Raw genomic sequence first — 21,153 nt, forward strand, 5'->3', positions numbered from 1 at the left:
GTTCATGACATAATGTAATGGATGGAAGATATATCAAATTGCCCTGAGAGTTTTGACTTATGATTTTTCTTTGGCTGAGATTTTGACATTTGAGTTATAAAAAAAAAAACAGATGTGTATATTGACACTTAAAAGTTGATGTAATTCACCAAAGGGTTTCAATTCGATGGCTTATGACGTGGACCAGCAATTGGGTTTGGCACATCGGCACGTTTTAACCGGGTCGTGATCGGATTCGGTGTGCCGAGCGGTGGGAAGACTATTTCTGCTATCTTGCAAGTGCGGCGCACCAACAGGTTTGAGATTGATGTTTAGAGATCAGTTTCAGCATATAATTAATAGATGGGGATGACAATTGTATTAGAGATGGTAATATAATGGATGGCAAATGTATCAAATTACCCTGAGAGTTTTGACTTATGATTTTTTTTTTTTTTATTTAGCTGGGATTTTGACATTTGAGTTAAAAACCGGAGGCGTAGAATCTGTAGATCGACACTAGAAAGTTGATGTAATTGTAAGATTAGACCAACACATGCATACACACACACACACACACACACACACACATACACACACATACACCAACACATGCATACATACATACATACACACATACATATACACGTACACACATACATACATACACACATACACACATACATACATAAGGAAAAGCTTACAAACATGCCCATTACTACCTCCTGTAAGGTCCTAGATGTAAATGGTTTCCCAATCCATTCTTTGTATCTCATGCTTGCATGGCAAAATAAAAGAAAATGAAAGGAAAAGAAGGGAAGAAAGAGGAGAGAGGTATGTAGGAGCCTGATGCTCCTTTGAAACTCCATATTTCTTTCTTGATGAGTGTCTAGTGATGGATTAGGCTTTAAGGCAAAGGTAGCAAGAGGAGAATGTGAGTGATGAGGGAGATGGCCAACGTTGTTACCGCATCGAACATTCTCCTAGCGAGGTGGGGGTCCAGTGGGGGCTGCTACGCGGGGGTGGGCTCGTCCCTTCCTCCCTCCTTCCCCTTTTCTTTAACAAAAAAAAAAAAGAGCTTGTTAAAAGAGTACATATAGGGAGAGGAGACTTATTGTTTATAAGGAGAGAGAAGGGATTCTAGGGCATTTCAGTGAGCAGCGATTCCAAGCCATATCAGGTATCATGTTGCAATATTTAATAGTGCAACAACTTAATACTTGATTATTTCTTTTTCCTTAGGAAATATTGCTCTATTACGATTTTCTATTATAAGCTTTCTAATCTTTGCCATTTTCCAAGAGGCTTTAAAGGTTTTGCTCTCTTCTAGAATATGTGTTTTACAAAATTATGATTTTCAACTAATCTAAAACTACTTTTTCTAAAAAAAACCTTCTCCACCATTGATGTGGCCTAGATTCGTCAACTTGTGATCGATCAGACTAATCGACTGAACTAGTTGACTGGACCGACCGACCGATCAATAATGATGACCAAATGAGACGACCAACAATAATAGGCCACGTGCCTATGATTCAAAGCATATTAAAGGAGATCAAAACCCATTAAGAGGGGCGGTTACAGTCCCATGCACTTAGGAGGCACGAAGATGGTTACAACTTGTTCTGCACGTTAAAAAGTTATTGCACATATAGTATAGTTACAACCTACCCATTTTTTTTTAGCAATGGCTTTATGCCCGCTCTCCTATATATACAAGACATGGAGGACCTCCACGTACCTTTTTCTCTCTCTCTCTCTCTTACTCTATTCTACATAGCTTTCTCAGATCTTCAATGTTTTCCAAAAGCTTTACTAGACTTAAGTATCAGAGGATCCCTCGCCGATCAAATCAGGCAACTACGCACCAGAGGATCCCTCGCCGATTAAGTCAAGCAACTTTCGATGTTTTTTTCCTTATTTGCCAAGCAAAACTAACCACTCGTTGTTCGCTGGCTCATCCAACTCTATTAGGTCGAATTTTGCAGCCACAACCACTGATCTAATTTAGCATTTAATTGCAACAATATCCTCCAAATGGTTGCAAAAATCTTAAACCATTCCAAATTTCTCCATGGCTAGAGGATTTTCAATATTTTAGTAGTGTTTATGCAATATTTTAGTTGATTTTACATGAAAAAACCATATATATTAAGATTATCATATGTTCTTTATTCTACATTTGTTTATTGTCCATTTCGAAGTATCCAACTACTCTCCAACTTCTGGCATCCACATTCTTATTGAAATTTTTAATCTCCTCTAATTATAGAACTTGTGACAATACATATATTTCAATCACTGGTGGGCATTGCACGACTTCTATCACTGTTGAAAAATAGGGTACCCAATCATGCCTTGAGCACGCGAACTAGGACTCTTGGCAACCAGTGCTTAAACAGGGGTACCGCCCCTAGCTACAAGCATGAACCAAGTATTGGGCCTTTAATCCTGGTAAATGCTGTAATGAGCCATTCAAAATACATATGATTACAATGATGATGACATAACCATATGATACCATATGACAGACATCAATACAAGGAACAATTTAATACTCCCCAGTTACAGCTGTTACGCCCACAGACAAAATTTTCTTTCAAACAAAGGAAAAATCTTATCCCTCTGTGCATCCTATATTTTGGACATTACTTATCTATGGGCATGAGAACATGCAAGAACGCAAGATAACTTTTTTACATGGTAATGATGATGATGGCAAATCCAGCTTCGCACTGAAATTCTTTTTACATGTCAAAGCAATAGCACTGTCCTCATGACTGTTATACAAGATCAATTATTGTAACAAATCAATATGCCATCATAGCCATCATAGCCATCATAACTATTACAAATCGCGAAGCCCACAAAACCAAAATGCAGCATATTGTCATTTGTTGTCCCTAGTTTGGACTGCCCCCGGTGTTGAGTAACATATCAAGAGCAAGAAAGAGAAAAATCAAAACTGAATATGCACACCCACATATCAGCCCTAAAAGCTTTCCTACTGCAGTAGCTGATCTAATAGAACTTAATACAGACGGATAAGGCACTTTAACAAACAAAAACAAAACGGAGACTGAGATGAGACAAATGCCAACTAGTCATAACATAGAATAGCAAGCTAGGACTTGGATTTTCCAGCCTGAAGAGCTTGAATCTTCTGCTGTAATTTTAAAATCTGTGACAAAATAATTGACATTTGTTAGGGTACTACTCAATGATACAGGCACAAACAAAAAAAAAATGTAAGGTTGCTATTTCTTGTTCTTCCATTCATAGACTTGGTCAGAAGTTTGGCATTCAGAGAGTATCAAGGTAGGGGCATCCAAAATTCAGGAAAGATTTAAATTATCCAAAAAGTTTACTAAGAATTTGAATGTTTAAAAATTAGAAATTAAAAGCATATGCAGGTTTGCTGGTAAAGTTATATGTATTAGTTCACTCTAAAAACAAAAATGGAGTCAAAAAGTGCACGAAACAGCAAGAGTACCACCTCAAACAACAGCATATGGAATAGATGATTCATAATTCGTTGGAGGGGTGCCTAAATCACAAGATATTAATTTTTTATACTACAACTAAATCAAGAATAATTCAAAGAATTGTCCAGCAATATAAAATTCTAATAATTAGAAAAAAGTTTCTCTAAGCAATTTGTGAGACAATGTTACTGTTTCATGGTATCGGGACAGGAATTAGGACAAAAAGTTTAGCATTCAGCACTGTTCTCGAAATAAAAGATGAGAATTACAAAAACAAATAAGTCAATATTACATCCATATTTCCTAAAATCCTATTTTTGTCTCACAAATTCCCCATTTCAGGTCTCACAGTCCTTCAAAGAATCGTTCAGCAATATAAATTTTGTAAAAATTAGAAAAAGTTTCTCTAAACAATTTGTGAGACATTGTTACTGCTTCATGGTACCGGGATAGAAATTAGGACAAAAAGTTTGGCATTCAGCATTGTTGTCGAAATAATAGATGAGAATTACAAAAACAAATAAGTCAACCTTACATCCAAATTTCCTAAAATGCTTTTTTTGTCTCGCAAATTCCCCATTTCAGGTGTCATGGTCGTTCAGCCCTTACCTGTAAAAATATCAGACCCTGCCTGTACCATGGCAACTTTTGGGCTTATGAAACACACAAAATCATCTCATTTAATTTCTTTGAGGTACTTAATTTAAACTTCATAACAAAAAGTTCTCCACTCATTCAAGCAAGACTTCCCATAGACTTCCCATAGAAGACACCAGAAGGCACCATCAAGATTCAAGAAACTAGACAACAAACTTAAACAGAATCATTCCTCAATCTTAACGTAAACGTATACTGAAGGGCCTCAGATCTTACTTTTGACAAACTTGTGCAGCAAGATTTCAAGAAGGTCAAATACCCTCATGAGCTCAAAGATTAGTCAGTGATGCTGTGACACCTAATAGATGTTGGATGTCATTGAACAAATCGTTCAAACTTTCTTGCAGAGAAGCAGAAGGATAACAGGATTATTAGCTCTTCTATGTACTTGGGACTAGGTTAATCTCCCATTGGATACAAGATGTTAATAATCTGAGGCCAAGTAACTTATCATGCTTTGCTAGGAAATCTGGCTTTAAAACTGATAACTTCCAACCTCACTTGTACTGTACATCATGAGTTTCAACTACTGCAGCGGAAAGGTTGCTAACATTGGCTGTACACTGAAGGTGTTTAATACAAGGGAAAGCTGGTCAAAGTGAACCAAATAATAAACTCCAGTGAAGAGTGGAGCATCAGGCTGACTTGGATCATTTGCCAACCATGTACTGCAGATCCTATCGTTACCCTCATATAGGTAACTAATTCTGAACCACTCTTATAGCTCCAATCCCATGATGGCCTGGACCACAAAACCTAAATATAATGCTTCAAAACTTTCATGCTGTTGTAAAAAGCCATCCACTCCACCCCATACATGCACACATACATATACATATACATACATACATATATATAAAGCTTCTTGCACCTTTAGAGATCATGATTTAGACCTTTAGAAGATTTTGTTAAAAAATATATATGTTTGTTGGAGTGCTAAGTTCTTAGACATTTAATATCAAGAGTTGAATCAAAGACCCGTAACCTAAAACATGTCAACAGAAATATCATCAACAATTTTTCCAAAGGAGCCCCTTGTATTTTGAAAGGGAAATTTGATTTAATTCAAAGACATATTCCTTGGGGCAAAAAGTGAGATATCTCTTTTTAATTAGTTATCCATATGGTGTTGTGCCGCATTTACTGGCTTATGCTTAGATACCAATAGGTTTAGCTAAAAGCTTGAAACACATTGGACAACTAATTTACATTGCTATGCCTATAAATGTGTTAAACTAAATCATCCGCAGTTGAGATGCAAAAAAGATTTAATTTCCATTTTTAATTTAATTCAATATGTAAATGCACAATACTCATTTAACATCCTATGGGAAGAAAAATCTCTTCAATCTTTTGGTATTCCATCACATATGTACCTTTTCTTTAATGTGCAAAAATATGACAAAAAAACAGAGTTCAGTGAGGTGATATCATAGTCTTGCTTAAAGCTTCATGCTAATCAAACTAAACAATAGAGATGAAGCATGCCTTGTCAAGAGGGCATGAATGAAATCCCCAAGCGTGGCTCAACCCAAAACCAAGCAGGCCTAGTATGAAGTGACTGAACCAAGCCAAAGCCTAGGTCTACGTTCAATTGGATCCACAAACTTGATGAACTTCCCACCAATGCAATGATTCCCATCCTTCACATCTTTATTCCTGAAAATTCAGTTGTTTTGCAATAAAAAGGTATTCAACCTTCTTATTCTATCCTTGGATGATGTGATCTAAGACCTCACAAGCAATAACAATTTAAATTAACTACCCATTTGTTTCAATATTTAAGCCAAACAAACTTAAGACAAGCACAAATTAGCACACATAGCACCACAACCAGAACATATATCAAGAAGGGGCAAGCAAATCTTTCGAACCAAATCAATACTTGCCTTTAAAAGCATTCAAGGAAATCCTTTCAAGAAGTTGTTGATATTTTTTCAGCATCTCCTAGATGAACATTTTCTTCAGCCCTTGAAATTGGGTTTCCCATAAAATAGTACACCAACTCCTTATCATCCCCTTGTTGTCATTTCTGATCTCAACAACCCCCCATGAGTCAACTAATGTAACACTCAATTTCAAGTTAGACCTTTAAAGTCAAGCACAACTTAGAAACTGGCTCCAACAAGGCCACTTGAATGCAAATTAGAAGACAAATTGATAGTTTCTATTGCACTTCAAAACTTTCCTTTGGTTGTATAGTACTCCAAACTTTCCATGGGCTATATAAAACTCACCAACATCATCTCTATTCCTTTAAAAAGATCACTTTTTCCACCATTACAGATTCTGATTGAAGAGTTTCTGATTCAGACTCTTTTGAAAATTTCAGCAAAAATTGTGCTCAGCAAATTGTAGCCAAGGGGATGATAAATTGAGACATTATTTTCTTGGGGTATCAATCCAAAAAACTAATGCAAGGAGCAGTAACTTGAGCAATGACAAAAGAAGCATTATCAGCAATTTCTCTAAAGGATGGCCATGATACTTCAAAAGGCATATGTCAACATGAATCTGAGGCATCATCCTCGAGGCAAAAGGATGAAATCTCTTCTTGATTTCCAGATATGGTGCTATGTGAATCAGTTTATGCTCTGGTACCAAAATTTTGGCTTAGAACTCGAAACACACTGGGCAATTGATTTAAATTGCTATGCTTGTGAATGTCTATGGACTGTGCATGGAAATGTTTTTGAAAGATCCACTTTCCCAAGCCTTGCTCTAATCCACTCACAGTTGAAGGAAAACCAAAATCTAATAATCGGATGAGACAGTCTCATTGCCTTCCACATAAAATACGCTTTTAGGTGCACTTTTGTACCACTGTCAAAATCTAGCAACCTAAATAGGGACAACCATAGGAAAAAGTGGATTAAGAAAATTCCAAATTTGTGGTCTAACGAAAATTGACAGTGACCAGAATTCCAATTTCTAGCCAATCTCCTTGATCCAAGTTCAACCACATCAATCCACTGTAATTTTTGGTGGTTTTTAGATACTAACACCAACCCTTACCAAGTATCCCACTACAAGCCACTTAAATGTATTTTCATCCCATGTCATGAAATAAATGCTGGGTCCCTTTCCAACCTTTTTGTGGTTCCACCTCTTTTTTGCTCTGATTTCACTATGAGGTTTGTTACGGGGGAACTTAGCCACCATGCCCCACGTGACCGGCACGCGCGCCCAGGAAGACTACGGCCGACCCCGAGTCGGCAATCTCTCGACAACAACAGACTGTTCCTCTGAGGCACGCCGCGGCCCCCTGCTCCACTACTCCCTGCAACGGCCGTATCCGGCGCTGCCCCACGATCCCCTGTAACAGCCGTACAAAGCGGAGCTCCACTATGCCCTGCCATGGCTGTACCCAGCGCTGCCCCACGACGCCCTGTAACGGCCATGTCAGTGGCAGCCCCATCGTGCCACACGATGACGAATTCCCGGAAAAACCCCCCAGCCTGATATATATGAGGCTGGGGGGGAAGGGGGAGGGTAAGATATATCTTCCAGAGTATCATCTCACCTGCTACCTTCTCTTTCTCCTCCTCCTTCGATCTCCTCTGACTTGATCGTCGGAGGGCCCCCACTACCCCGGTGGTGGTGCGAGGCTTGCTTGCAGGTTTCACGGCGGAGGGCGGAGCGCAACCAAAGCAACTCAAAGGGAACCCCGTTCACACCGCTGTGCCAATCGTTCTCGGTTTGGACCACCAGCAACAGTTGGCGCTAGAGGAAGGGACGGATCTTAGAGCGATCGTAATGGCACGGCGAGGTGGTCGTGGAGCTTCCAATGCTTCTGGTCGCGGGGCCTCTCGCGCCTCCGGCCGGGAGGCCGCTGCATCTCCAACACACTCTCAGCAACACTCCACCACCCCACCGCCCATTCAGACGGTCGAAGCCGCCCAGTTCGACCAGCTAGCCCAGCAGGTTCGCACCCTCGCGGAGGCGGTGCAGAATCTGCAGGGTGCGATGTCCCGGGCGCCGCAGCGGGCTCAGGAGCCACTGCTCCCTGAGCGCTCGCCTGTCCTCCTCAACCCGCGCTCCTTCCTCTCCCATGGGGAGGAGCGCCGGCGCGAGGAGGATTCTCGAGCACGGTCTATTCTGCCGGGACCTTCCCATCGGAGCTGCGCGGGGTACGAGAGGCGGGCCCGGGCGCGTTCCCAGACCCCCCAGTCCTCGAGGAACCCGCGCTCCAGTCGGTCCCCCACTCGCCGCTCCTTGTCTCCCACCCACCGGTCGCGCTCCCTGGACCGGCGGGTGGAGGATCTCCACCGACAACTCCAGGTCCTGAAGGGCCATTCCAAAGATCCCTTCGCCGACTTAGAGATCTCCTCCCAGCCGGCGCTTGCCTCGAGGATCCTGCGGACCCCGAATCCCCCGGGGTTCAAAATGCCGGCGATCGAGCCCTATGACGGGGCGGCAGACCCGCGGGATCACGTCGAGAGTTTCAGGACCCTTATGCTCCTCCACGGAGCATCAGATCCCCTTCTCTGCAAGGCCTTCCCGGCAACCCTCCGTGGCCCGGCGAGGGCGTGGTTCGCCGGGCTGGAGGCTGACTCAATCCGGTCTTTCGACCAGTTCACTCGCCTCTTCATCACTCATTTCGCCGTCAGTAGCCGGCGGCGACTGGTCTCCGACTCCCTCTTTGACGTCCGGCAAAACGAGGGAGAAAGCCTGCGGGATTATCTTATCCGCTTCAACAGGGCTACGCTGGAGGTCCGGAACCTGAGTCAGGAGGTAGCTCTTTCAGCCCTGAAGCGTGGCTTCCGGAAGGGCAGGCTCACCTTCTCCCTGGACAAACGCCTGCCGCGGAGCTTCCCAGAGCTGTTGTCCCGGGCGAACCAGTATGCGGACGCCGAGGAGGCGGCCGCCCACCGGAGCAAGGAGGCTGCCGAGATCCCTCCAAAGCTTGGGAAGAAAAGGCGGAAAGAGGCACGCCAGAGGAGGAGCCCGACGCCCCAGCGTCGGCGCAGAAGCCCGTCGCCGGCGAAGAACCACGGCGCCCCACGCCCTCGTTCTCCGCCCCGACGTTTCAACCGGTACACCCCTCTCCTGACTCCCCGGGCCCAGATCCTTATGGAGATCAAGGAGCGGGAGGACCTCCCGGCCCCGAGACAGATACGAAGGATCCCTGGAAAGAGGCCCTCCCGGGCGTACTGTGAGTACCACCGAGACCACGGCCACGACACAGAGGACTGCTTCCAGCTTCGGGACGAAATCGAGGCTCTTATCCGTCGGGGGCGTCTCGGTCGATATGTGAGCGACCGACGTCCCCCCGCAGACCCACGTCCGGCCGACCCGGCTCCTCCGGAGCCTCGGGAGCAGAATCGACCCGTTGCGGGCGTGATCCACACTATCACTGGGGGCTGCTCTCGGCCCATGAGGAACGCAGGGGGCTCGACGGAAGCGTCAGGGACGGCCGTCGTAAAGAGGCAGAGGGTCGGCAATGTAATCACCTTTTCTGATGAGGATGTAAAGGGGGTTCAGACTCCCCACGATGACGCCATGGTGATCTCCCTCACTATGGCAAACTATGATGTAAGGCGTGTTCTTGTGGATAGTGGAAGCTCAGCTGATATTTTGTTTTACGAGGCCTTCCAAAAGATGAGCTTGTCCAGACAGTTGTTGCACAAAATATCCACCCCCCTCGTAGGATTCACCGGTGACGCTGTCCCGGCGGAAGGTGTCGTTGAGCTGCCTGTGACTGCGGGCGTCGCACCCGCAGAAGCCACGGTGCGACTCGGGTTCTTGGTCGTCCGTGTTCCCTCGGCCTACAACGCTATCCTCGGGCGACCCGGGCTGAACGCCCTTCGCGCGGTGGTCTCCACGTACCACTTGCTCATGCGGTTCCCCACGGCGGTCGGGATCGGAGAGGTCCGAGGTGACCAACCGACCGCACGGCAATGTTTTCTAGCAACCCTCAAAGGGAAGAAGCCCGTGGAAGCCCTAAGCGTCGAGTCCCTTGATGCCAGAGACGAGGTGGCCTTGCGGCAGGGGGAGCCGGCCGAGGGTGTGGTCGAAGTCCCCCTCGAGGAAGGCCGCCCCGACCGGGCGGTCCGGGTCGGCGCCAATCTCGATCCGGGAGCTCGGGCCCGGTTGGTGGAATTCCTCCGAGCCAATACCGATGTATTTGCCTGGTCGGCGGCCGATGTACCTGGGATCGACCCGGAGGTCATTTCTCACGCCCTCAACGTCGACCCGACCCACCGACCAATAAAGCAGAAGAAGAGACACTGTGCCCCGGATCGAATCCGGGTGGTCGACCAGGAGGTAGACAAGCTCTTGGAGGCAGGATTCATAAGGGAGGTAAGCTACCCCGAGTGGCTGGCAAATGTTGTACTTGTCCGGAAGGCGAGCGGGAAGTGGAGGATGTGCGTCGACTATACCGACCTGAACAAGGCGTGCCCTAAGGATAGCTTTCCGCTTCCGCGAATAGACCAACTGGTCGACGCGACTTCCGGATATCAGCTGCTGTCTTTCATGGACGCCTTCTCCGGTTACAACCAGATAATGATGGCCCCACAGGACGAGGAGAAAACTGCTTTTATAACAGACCGGGGGCTGTACTGCTATAAGGTAATGCCCTTCAGTCTGAAGAATGCTGGCGCTACTTACCAGCGCCTCGTCAACAAAATCTTCAAAGAGCAAATCGGCCGGAACATGGAGGTGTACGTGGACGATATGCTGGTGAAGAGCCGCCATGCAGACCAGCACATCGCGGATTTGGAGGAGACTTTCACCACCTTGCGGAAGTTTCCCATGAAGCTGAACCCAGCGAAGTGCGCCTTCGGCGCTTCGGCCGGGAGGTTCCTCGGTTTCATTGTCAACCAGCGGGGTATCGAAGCCAACCCGAACAAAATCAAGGCCATCCAAGGTATGTCCCCTCCGACCAAAGTAAAGGAGGTTCAGGAGCTCGCTGGAAGGGTCGCCGCGCTTGGACGATTTGTGGCAAAATCGGCCGAACGCTGCCAACCATTCTTCAAGGTGTTAAAACGCCCGAAAGACTTCCTCTGGACGGCCGAATGTCAAGCAGCATTCGACCAGCTCAAGGAATACCTGGCGTCTCCTCCCCTACTGTCCAAGCCGCAAGAAGGGGAGATGCTCTACCTCTATCTGGCGGTCTCCCCAACCGCGGTCAGTGCGGTGCTGGTTCGGGAAGAGGCAAAGCTCCAGAAGCCCGTGTACTACATCAGCCGGGTCCTACGGGATGCCGAGACGCGGTATACGAAGGCTGAGAAGATCGCCTTCGCGCTGCTGACCGCGACCAGGAGACTCCGCCCCTATTTCCAGGCCCATTCTGTCACCCTCTTAACTGATCAACCACTACGACAGATCCTCAGCAACCCCGGGAATGCGGGACGGCTGGTGAAGTGGGCAATAGAACTCGGTGAGTTCGACATCCGCTACCAGCCTCGACCCGCCATCAAGGCCCAGGTGCTCGCGGATTTCCTCGCTGAGTGCACGGTGCAGGAGGCGGAACCTAGACCGCCGGAAACGCCCAGCCTCGACCTCCCGACCTGGACGCTTCACATCGATGGGTCGTCGAACCCCGAGGGTGGAGGAGCCGGGCTGGTCCTTACCAGTCCTGATGGAGTGATAGCCGAGTATGCCTTGAGATTTGGATTTTCAGTGACCAACAACGAGGCGGAGTACGAGGCCCTAGTCACGGGACTCAAACTCACCAGGGAGCTCGGCATCCGGCGTTTGAAGGTCTTCACCGACTCCCAGCTGGTGGTCGGGCAGGTCCGTGGAAAGTTCGAGGCCCGGAGCCCGACCATGCAGAACTACGTCCGGAAGGTGCAAGCACTCATTCCCGATCTCGGCAGTGTCGACATCCAGCAGGTCCCCAGAAGCGAAAATGCTAGGGCCGACAGGTTGTCCCGCTTGGTGAGCGCAGAGGCGCACAACTTGTCGAGGGCAATCTACCTGGAGACCCTGGAGGCCCCGAGCATCGGCGAGGCTGGAGCGGTGATGGCGATTGATCCGGAGCCGTCTTGGAGGGACCCGCTCGTCGCCTACCTCGCCGAAGGGATCCTCCCTGAAGACGAAGATCAAGCTCGGCGACTTGTCAAGAAGTCCGCCCACTACGTACTCTATGAAGGGAGGCTGTATCGGGCCTCGTTTACCGCCCCCCTCTTAAGGTGCCTCCGCCCCTCGGAGGCGGCCTACGTCCTCGGCGAAGTCCACGAGGGCGTTTGCGGATCGCACTTGGGGGCTAGGTCCTTGGCGCACAAGATCATGAGGCAAGGCTATTATTGGCCTACCTTGTTGGAGGACTCAAAGGATCATGTACGGAAATGCGACGCCTGCCAGCGCCACGCCAACGTCCAGAGAGTCCCTCCTGTCCCCTTGGCACCAATCACCGCACCCTGGCCCTTCGCACAGTGGGGAATGGATATCCTCGGACCATTCCCCGTCGCTTCAGCCCAGCGGAAATTCTTGATTGTTGCAATCGACTACTTCACCAAGTGGGTGGAGGCAGAGCCGCTGGCCACTATCACGGAGGCGCAAGTCCGGAAGTTCGTGAAGAAAAACATCATTGTCCGATTTGGGGTACCCCGAGTCCTCATCTCGGATAATGGTCGACAGTTCGACAACAAGCATTTCCGTGATTTCTGCGAGGAGTTCGGGATCGAACATCGGTTCACATCTGTGTCGCATCCCCAAACCAACGGTGAGGCCGAGGTCACAAATCGGACAATCCTCCAAGGAATTAAGGCGCGAATCGGTCGGACGGGGCAAGCTTGGGTCGAAGAACTCGAGAATGTCCTTTGGGCGTATCGGACCACGCATCGGACCCCTACCGGGGAGACACCTTTCAGCCTAACCTATGGCACGGAAGCGGTTGTTCCCGTGGAGCTCGGACTCCCCTCGCCCCGGGTGGCCGCGCACCGACCCGAGGCCAATTCGGAGCAACTCCGAGGGAACCTGGACCTCTTGGAAGAAGCAAGAGAAATGGCGCAGGTTCGGATGGCGATGTATCAGCGGAGGGTGGCCCGATATTATAACTCCAAGGTCCGACCGAAACTTTTCAGAATCGGAGATCTGGTGCTAAGGCGAGCCAAAGCATCTCAACCCGCGGAAGGTGGGAAGCTGGCGCCAAATTGGGAAGGCCCGTATAGGGTTCGCTGGGTAAACCGACCTGGCTCCTACCAGTTGGAGGTCCTAGATGGTCGAGAAATTCCGAGGAGCTGGAATTCCGCTAACCTGCGGGCGTATTACCAGTAGAACGACAAAGCCAGGAAGACAGTTCGAAAAATGTACAATTCTTTTCATTTCAATAATTCCTGGTTACAACGGTGTGTTCGTGTGATTACAAAGAATTCCCAGAGGGGAATTGGGGAGTAAAGAAAACAAGGAAGAGGTGGAGACTCCGTGGAGCTGAAGATCTGGGATCCCGAACCCTCCATCCGAAGCAGCTGCAATCCCACCGGGCGTGGGTGCTTCCCCCCGGAGGCGCCATCGACGCCTCACGAAAAAGATGAGGAGCCGCCGCAGAAGAAGTTCCCGCTGCCTCCAGAGGAACGCCACCTCCAAGGGATATTCCGGTCCTCCCCAGGAGAAGGGGAGGGAAGGAATACAAGAGAGAAGAGCGCGAGGAGGCGCGATCCCGGATGAAGCGTCTGGCGCAGAGCTCAATCGGGAGGCGGGGCTGAAAGGAGGGGGGATGTGATTCCGGATGAAACGCCTAGAGCGGAGTTCCGCCGGGGAGAACCTCCTTGTTGATCCCAGATGAAACGGCTAGTTGGCGGAAGTCGCGAGGGGCGCGCCTCCCGTTCCTCCGGCAGGGGTTTCCCAGCCACACGCCGGAGAGGAGGTCCACGATCCATGGCAACCTGAATAGCTCCGGCTTGGGAGGCTCCACCGCACCTGCACTTATATTTATAGCCAAACTGTGGCCCCCCGGTCGTTCCGATGCGGGTGGCTCCAATAAAGGCGGGCGCACCGAATCCGGAGCCGTTCCAGCTCTCGAGGCGTATCCTCCCACGATCTCCTAAGCGTCGTTCTCCTTAATTGCATTCTTCATGCAGGACACTCCGGGCGGTGTGTATCCCACGGCCCACGTATCTCCGCTCGTGCCCAGGCCGCATCCGCCTCGAAGAGCGCGCGTATCGCGGCCGCTTAACTGACACTCCTTGCAAGCAGCAACTGGCGATCCGATTTCCCAGGTAACGCCTCAATTAGCATTTAATACCCTTCTGGTGTTCCCCAGGCGACGCTTGGAGAATAGGAGAAACACGATCGTAGCTGGCCACGGAGAAATCCCGTCGAGCGGCAAGCGACAGGCGCGTGGCCAACGAGCGGAATTTCCCGAGGCTCGGCCCTCGGATGCCAGGCTAACCCGATGATCATCCCGGGAGCAGACTAGCCTGAAGCCCCGACCGGTCACCTCGGCTTGCGCCAGCCTTGGCCGACCAACGAGCGGAATTTTCCGAGGCTCAGCCCTCGGATGCCAGGCTAACCCGATGATCATCCCGGGAGCAGACTAGCCTGAAGCCCCGACCGGTCGCCTCGGCTTGCGCCAGCCTTGGCCGACCAACGAGCGGAATTTCCCGAGGCTCGGCTCTCAGATGCCAGGCTAACCCGATGATCATCCCGGGAGCAGACTAGCCTGAAGCCCCGACCGGTCACCTCGGCTTGCGTCAGCCTTGGCCGACCAACGAGCGGAATTTTCCGAGGCTCAGCCCTCGGATGCCAGGCTAACCCGATGATCATCCCGGGAGCAGACTAGCCTGAAGCCCCGACCGGTCGCCTCGGCTTGCGCCAGCCTTGGCCGACCAACGAGCGGAATTTTCCGAGGCTCGGCCCTCGGATGCCAGGCTAACCCGATGATCATCCCGGGAGCAGACTAGCCTGAAGCCCCGACCGGTCACCTCGGCTTGCGCCAGCCTTGGCAGACCAACGAGCGGAATTTTCCGAGGCTCGGCCCTCGGATGCCAGGCTAACCCGATGATCATCCCGAGAGCAGACTAGCCTGAAGCCCCGACCGGTCACCTCGGCTTGCGCCAGCCTTGGCCGACCAACGAGCGGAATTTCCCGAGGCTCAGCCCTCGGATGCCAGGCTAACCCGATGATCATCCCGGGAGCAGACTAGCCTGAAGCCCCGACCGATCGCCTCGGCTTGCGCCAGCCTTGGCCGACCAACGAGCGGAATTTCCCAAGGCTCGGCCCTCGGATGCCAGGCTAACCCGATGATCATCCCGGGAGCAGACTAGCCTGAAGCCCCGACCGGTCACCTCGGCTTGCGCCAGCCTTGGCCGACCAACGAGCGGAATTTTCCGAGGCTCGGCCCTCGGATGCCAGGCTAACCCGATGATCATCCCGGGAGCAGACTAGCCTGAAGCCCCGACCGGTCGCCTCGGCTTGCGCCAGCCTTGGCCGACCAATGAGCGGAATTCTCCGAGGCTCGGCCCTCGGATGCCAGGCTAACCCGATGACCATCTCGGGGGCAGACTAGCCTGAAGCCCCGACCGGTCGCCTCGGCTTGCGCCAGCCTTGGCCGACCAACGAGCGGAATTTCCTGAGGCCTAACCCTCGGATGCCTAGCCTAGCGCCGGAAGAATTTTCTGAGGCCTAACCCTCGGATGCCTGGCCTAGTGCCGGAAGAATTTCCTGAGGCCTAACCCTCGGATGCCTGGCCTAGCGCCGGAAGAATTTTCTGAGGCCTAACCCTCGGATGCCTGGCCTAGTGCCGGAAGAATTTCCTAAGGCCTAATCCTCGGATGCCTGGCCTAGCGCCGGATGAATTTTCTGAGGCCTAACCCTCGGATGCCTGGCCTAGTGCCGGAAGAATTTCCTGAGGCCTAATCCTCGGATGCCTGGCCTAGCGCCGGATGAATTTCCTGAGGCCTAACCCTCGGATGCCTGGCCTAGCGCCGGAAGAATTTTCTGAGGCCTAACCCTCGGATGCCTGGCCTAGCGCCGGATGAATTTCCTGAGGCCTAACCCTCGGATGCCTGGCCTAGCGCCGGAAGAATTTCCTGAGGCCTAATCCTCGGATGCCTGGCCTAGTGCCGGAAGAATTTCCTGAGGCCTAATCCTCGGATGCCTGGCCTAGCGCCGGATGAATTTCCTGAGGCCTAACCCTCGGATGCCTGGCCTAGCGCCGGAAGAATTTCCTGAGGCCTAACCCTCGGATGCCTGGCCTAGCGCCGGATGAATTTCCTGAGGCCTAACCCTCGGATGCCTGGCCTAGCGCCGGAGGAACTTCAAGAGTCAGGAGTCGGCGAGGCGCTACCGAGAGTTAAAAAGAGGAAGGATGAAAGTGAAATGAGGAAACACTCTGTTTGCATTAACTTTCGTTGCACCAGGACCGAGCTCAGACCGACGTTCACCAAGGCATCCTCGAAAATAAGGCGGGCCACCGGGGGAAGCCGGCCCTCGGCAACCAGCCCCCTCAAGACGGCAACGTCATCGGACTCCTCCCTCGACAACCTCGATAAGCCGATCGGGGACTTCATCGGCGTCTTCCAGGTTGTCCCGATTCCCCAAGAGGGATCTACGTCAATGAAAAAGAAATGCTCCTTCCAGCCGTGAATGGAGGAAGGAGCATCCTTGACGAGGCCGCACCCTCGCCGCGCCGCGAAGCACCACCACTCTCTGTCCCGGGGGTGGCCGTTCAGGCCGTAGCATTCCCAAAAGACATTCAGGGTGGCGGGAACCTCATGCATGCGGCAGAGAACCTGGAAGGCCGTCAGGGTGCGCCATGAGTTCGGCACCAGTTGCGTCGGCGCCACTCTTAAACCCCGAAGCACCTGCACGACTAAGTCCGAGGGGGGAAAGCGGAACCCAGCCCGAAGGATGTCCTCATTGATGGCGACCTTCCCTGGAGGAGGATGGGACATCCTCTCCTCAGGCCCCGGGAGCGTAATGTTGCAGGCTTCGGGAAGGTAGTACCGGGCCACGAACCTATCTAGGTCTTCAGGGACCAGCTCCGACTGAATGCGGTCCGCCCTTACTTCGTCCATCCCTAATGGCCAGTGAACCTACGGTCAGGACAGGGTCAAGAGGGGGGAAGGCACCGGAACGACTGGAGTACACTAACACGAAAGGAGAAAGTACGGAGAGCCCTAAATTGAAGAGTGGGGCAACTCACCGGAAAGGAAGGAAGAACGGCTCCGAGAGCGTCAAAGGAGGAGCGAACGAACAGTTCGGCGGCAACGGCAGCGGCACAAGGGAGAAACTTGAAGATGCCTGTGAAGAGAAAGGCGGACGGGGGAGGGCCCCCGGTTAAATAGGCGGAAAGGCGGGTGACGCCAGAGGACGCCTGGCTGCCGAAAGTTTGTTCGCGCCCCAAAGGCGAATCGACGCCATTAAGGAAGGATGTCCGCCGAAATCCGCAGACCGCCAGATCAGCGACAACTGCCATACGCCATAAAGAAGGCGGGAAGCTCGGAGCGCGCGCGCCTTTCCGAGGGATGGCGGCAATCTCGAAGCATCACTCCCTTCACCCGTTCCCCTCCTGGTTCCAGGCTCGGGAGTGGGGGGCTACTGTTACGGGGGAACTTAGCCACCATGCCCCACGTGACCGGCACGCGCGCCCAGGAAGACTACGGCTGCCCCTTGATCCAGCAATCCGACCTCGGGTCGGATATCTTCGGCTCCGCAGCCCGACCCCGAGTCGGCTGCCCCTTGATCCAGCAATCCGACCTCGGGTCGGATATCTTCGGCTCCGCAGCCCGACCCCGAGTCGGCTGCCCCTTGATCCAGCAATCCGACCTCGGGTCGGATATCCTCGGCTCCGCAGCCCGACCCCGAGTCGGCTGCCCCTTGATCCAGCAATCCGACCTCGGGTCGGATATCTTCGGCTCCGCAGCCCGACCCCGAGTCGGCTGCCCTTTGATCCAGCAATCCGACCCCGAGTCGGCAATCTCTCGACAACAACAGACTGTTCCTCTGAGGCACGCCGCGGCCCCCTGCTCCACTACTCCCTGCAACGGCCGTATCCGGCGCTGCCCCACGATCCCCTGTAACAGCCGTACCAAGCGGAGCTCCACTATGCCCTGCCATGGCTGTACCCAGCGCTGCCCCACGACGCCCTGTAACGGCCATGTCAGTGGCAGCCCCATCGTGCCACACGATGACGAATCCCCGGAAAAACCCCCCAGCCTGATATATATGAGGCTGGGGGGGAAGGGGGAGGGTAAGATATATCTTCCAGAGTATCATCTCACCTGCTACCTTCTCTTTCTCCTTCTCCTTCGATCTCCTCTGACTTGATCGTCGGAGGGCCCCCACTACCCCGGTGGTGGTGCGAGGCTTGCTTGCAGGTTTCACGGCGGAGGGCGGAGCGCAACCAAAGCAACTCAAAGGGAACCCCGTTCACACCGCTGTGCCAATCGTTCTCGGTTTGGACCACCAGCAACAAGGTTATTTTGGTAATAATGGTGTTGCTTGAGTCACTTTATTCTGATACCATTCAAAACTGAGATTTGCTTGTTACTCCAAATTTCAACTTAATACCCCATTTTTCATGATTTTACAATGAGATTTCAACAATCTTAGTAATTTTTATTCTTTCTTGTTGGCTCAACGCTACATTAATCTTGTTAGTTTACAGTTTTGCTCCAAAGTTTGGAGCAAAAAAATAAGGAAAAAAAATTGAAAAAAAGGAAAAAAATAAAAGAAGCCAAGAAAAATTATTAGACAGCATTTTAAAGCATTTTGTGTTATCTAAGTTCATGTAGTTTTGCCAACTCCATATACGACGGCATCGTCCTTTATCCTATAAGATGGGAAGAAGCAATATATGTAGCACATTGGTTAGCAAAAGGAAAGCATTAATAAGAGATCATTGGCCCATTTCTGTGATTGATTTGCTTGTATTTCATTTTCTTAATAGGATGTTTTATCACAAACACAACATTGTTTCAAGACTTCCAAGTCTTTTGTCCAAAATTCATCTTTTTAACATCAGAAATAGAAAATTGACACAGTAGGTTTTGCCAGAAACCAATACTTTGATGATTTGCCTGCATAAAAAATGGATCAATCCCCATTTTGAATTAAAATCAGGACACTTTTATAATGCTTAGGTTAACGATAGTTATCAGGGAAATACAAATAATAGCAAAGGATCCATTTGATCTAGAAATGTGATGAAATTGATGCCACGCGCAGTTTCACAAGCTGTGGCCTACATGGCATCTAAATGAATGAGAAAACCAAACTTGCAGACATCAGATGACACTCAACACGTGTAATTAAAAAAAAAATGCTTTGGGACCATGCATGGAGAAATTGCCAGTAATACTAGCAATTAACGATGATAAAGAATTTGATCATTGACAGTGTTAATTACCAAAGCAAGCCACTGAATTTGAACAAGAAAAAATAATTTCGCTTTGACATAATTCAGATAAAGTTGATACTATAAGAAGAACTTTCCTCCAAAGAAATAGGGAAACAAATTTGATTACTGAATCAAAAACTACAGGCATAAATGATGTAAAAGTAAAAAAAGGAACTAAGATAGGTACAAACCGAATCCCTCTTGCTGTTCTGCTTGTCTTCCAAATCTTGGAGGGTCCCATCGAGACGCTTCCTGTAAATTATCCAAACAAGCAAAAATGACATCCCATCATCAAGAAAAAAAAAAAAGAAACAACATGGCAACTGAAAAAGAAACAAATTGACCGAACCACTAAGGCCAGAGAAAAGGTTTAGGGTAAGGCAGGGAAACCCACAGTTCAGCAGAGATGTATTCTATCCTCTTGCGGACGTTGGCATTGGCCTCCGCCAGGTCCTGCTTCACGAGCACCGGCCCTATCAGCTTATACACATTGGCATTCTCATTCAACAACTCCAGTTCCTGCAAAATATAGGCATCAAATCGATTCTTGATGCATAAACCAAAATATCTTTTAAAGAAAAGAAGGGTAAAAGGGAACACCTTGAGGACGAGCTCGTTCTCGCCGAGCTGGATGGTATACTGCTTCCTTACCTGGTGGTTCTTGGCGATGTCTGCAGTGGATTTGGAAAGATAGATGAGATTAAGATCGGGGAAAGAGAATTCTAGAATTAGGGCTTGAGGGAAGGGAGGAGGGAAAGGATTGCTGGCCTTTCTGGAGCTTGCTGAGGGCATTCGCTTGGGTTTCGAGGTCGCGCTGGACTTCTCTGAGAGCCGGCGACGATGCCATAAATTGCAGCAGCGACGAACGATCGCTGGGACGAGATTTGTCTTTCTCCTCGTAAGCTTCTCTCTGAGTTGCCCTGCGGCTGCGATGGGCAGAGAGGATGTTAGGGTTTTTGTTTTTAGCGAGGTTAACTTTGAAAAAAGAAAAAGTAGGTCCATTCTCAGATTTAACAAACCATCCACCAATAATTTATTTATTTATTTATTTATTTTAAGGCAGAAGAATCATAAATGCGTCTAATAAAGCTTCAAAACAAAACATCATTTATGCAGTAAGAATGGCAGAATGGCCATAAGGCCACCCAGTTTATCGGCGTTATTTGCCACACGATAGACATGCTTCGCAACCTAATATGCAAATGCGCTTATGCTCTTCCGAATGTTAAGCAACAGCAGATGGGCAACAACTCTCTCAGTCTGACTACTGATCCAGTCGATCACTATACTGAATCACCCTCGATCATAGGTGGTCAGCCTTTAAAAACTGCCTCATATAGGTGATCCCGGCCTAAGCCGCTTTTAATTTAGCTTCCGGAACTAAGGTGTTGAAGATCAGTGATCCACCTCCAGCGATCAATCTAGAGTCTGGCCCCTGGATCACGAAACTCGTGCCACCTCTATTGCCACCATCCGTCATACTAGTGTCGAAATTGATCTTAAAAAAACTCGGAGGTGAAAGTTCCTAAGTGATATAAACCACTGGGCTACTGCATGAGCAAAAAGGAAGCCCAAGATGTCACAAGCTATCTCAATCACTCTAGTGGGAGGGAGGGGGAAATCTCCTAAACCTATGCCCCTCTCTACTACAAACCTCGCAGCATGCATCATGCTTTCGAAGATTTGGGTGTTCTTGGTGAGCTAGATGTTATAGGCAACGTAAGCAGCATTAATACCACACAG

The 21,153-nt window shown here is 49.8% G+C and overlaps 1 protein-coding gene across 1 annotated transcript; it reads right to left on the bottom strand.

The window, feature by feature from the left end:
- Window positions 1–2,708: 2,708 nt before the first annotated feature.
- LOC103703023 (prefoldin subunit 6) lies at window positions 2,709–20,394 on the bottom strand. Its single transcript, XM_008785719.6, has 5 exons — window positions 20,179–20,394; window positions 20,011–20,081; window positions 19,805–19,929; window positions 19,602–19,662; window positions 2,709–3,160 (listed from the first exon to the last, which is right to left on the bottom strand). Exons 1-5 carry the CDS (start codon window positions 20,255–20,257, stop codon window positions 3,104–3,106), a joined length of 393 nt encoding a protein of 130 aa, XP_008783941.1. The 5' UTR covers window positions 20,258–20,394; the 3' UTR covers window positions 2,709–3,103.
- Between the last annotated feature and the right edge of the window lie 759 nt (window positions 20,395–21,153).

This window comes from Phoenix dactylifera, chromosome 5, assembly GCF_051530095.1.
Source record: "Phoenix dactylifera cultivar Ajwa chromosome 5, Ajwa_hap1_PhDact_Kaust_v1.1, whole genome shotgun sequence".
Taxonomy (NCBI): domain Eukaryota; kingdom Viridiplantae; phylum Streptophyta; class Magnoliopsida; order Arecales; family Arecaceae; genus Phoenix; species Phoenix dactylifera.

Bases quoted from the DNA above. Each gene is read 5' to 3' on its own strand.
- LOC103703023 (XM_008785719.6), bottom strand. From the start codon at position 20,257: ATGGCATCGTCGCCGGCTCTCAGAGAAGTCCAGCGCGACCTCGAAACC. The intron at 19,930-20,010 runs GTGTTCCCTTTT...TATATTTTGCAG, and splicing joins AGAACGAGCTCGTCCTCAAG to GAACTGGAGTTGTTGAATGA. The intron at 19,663-19,804 runs GTGGGTTTCCCT...GATAATTTACAG, and splicing joins GAATACATCTCTGCTGAACT to GAAGCGTCTCGATGGGACCC.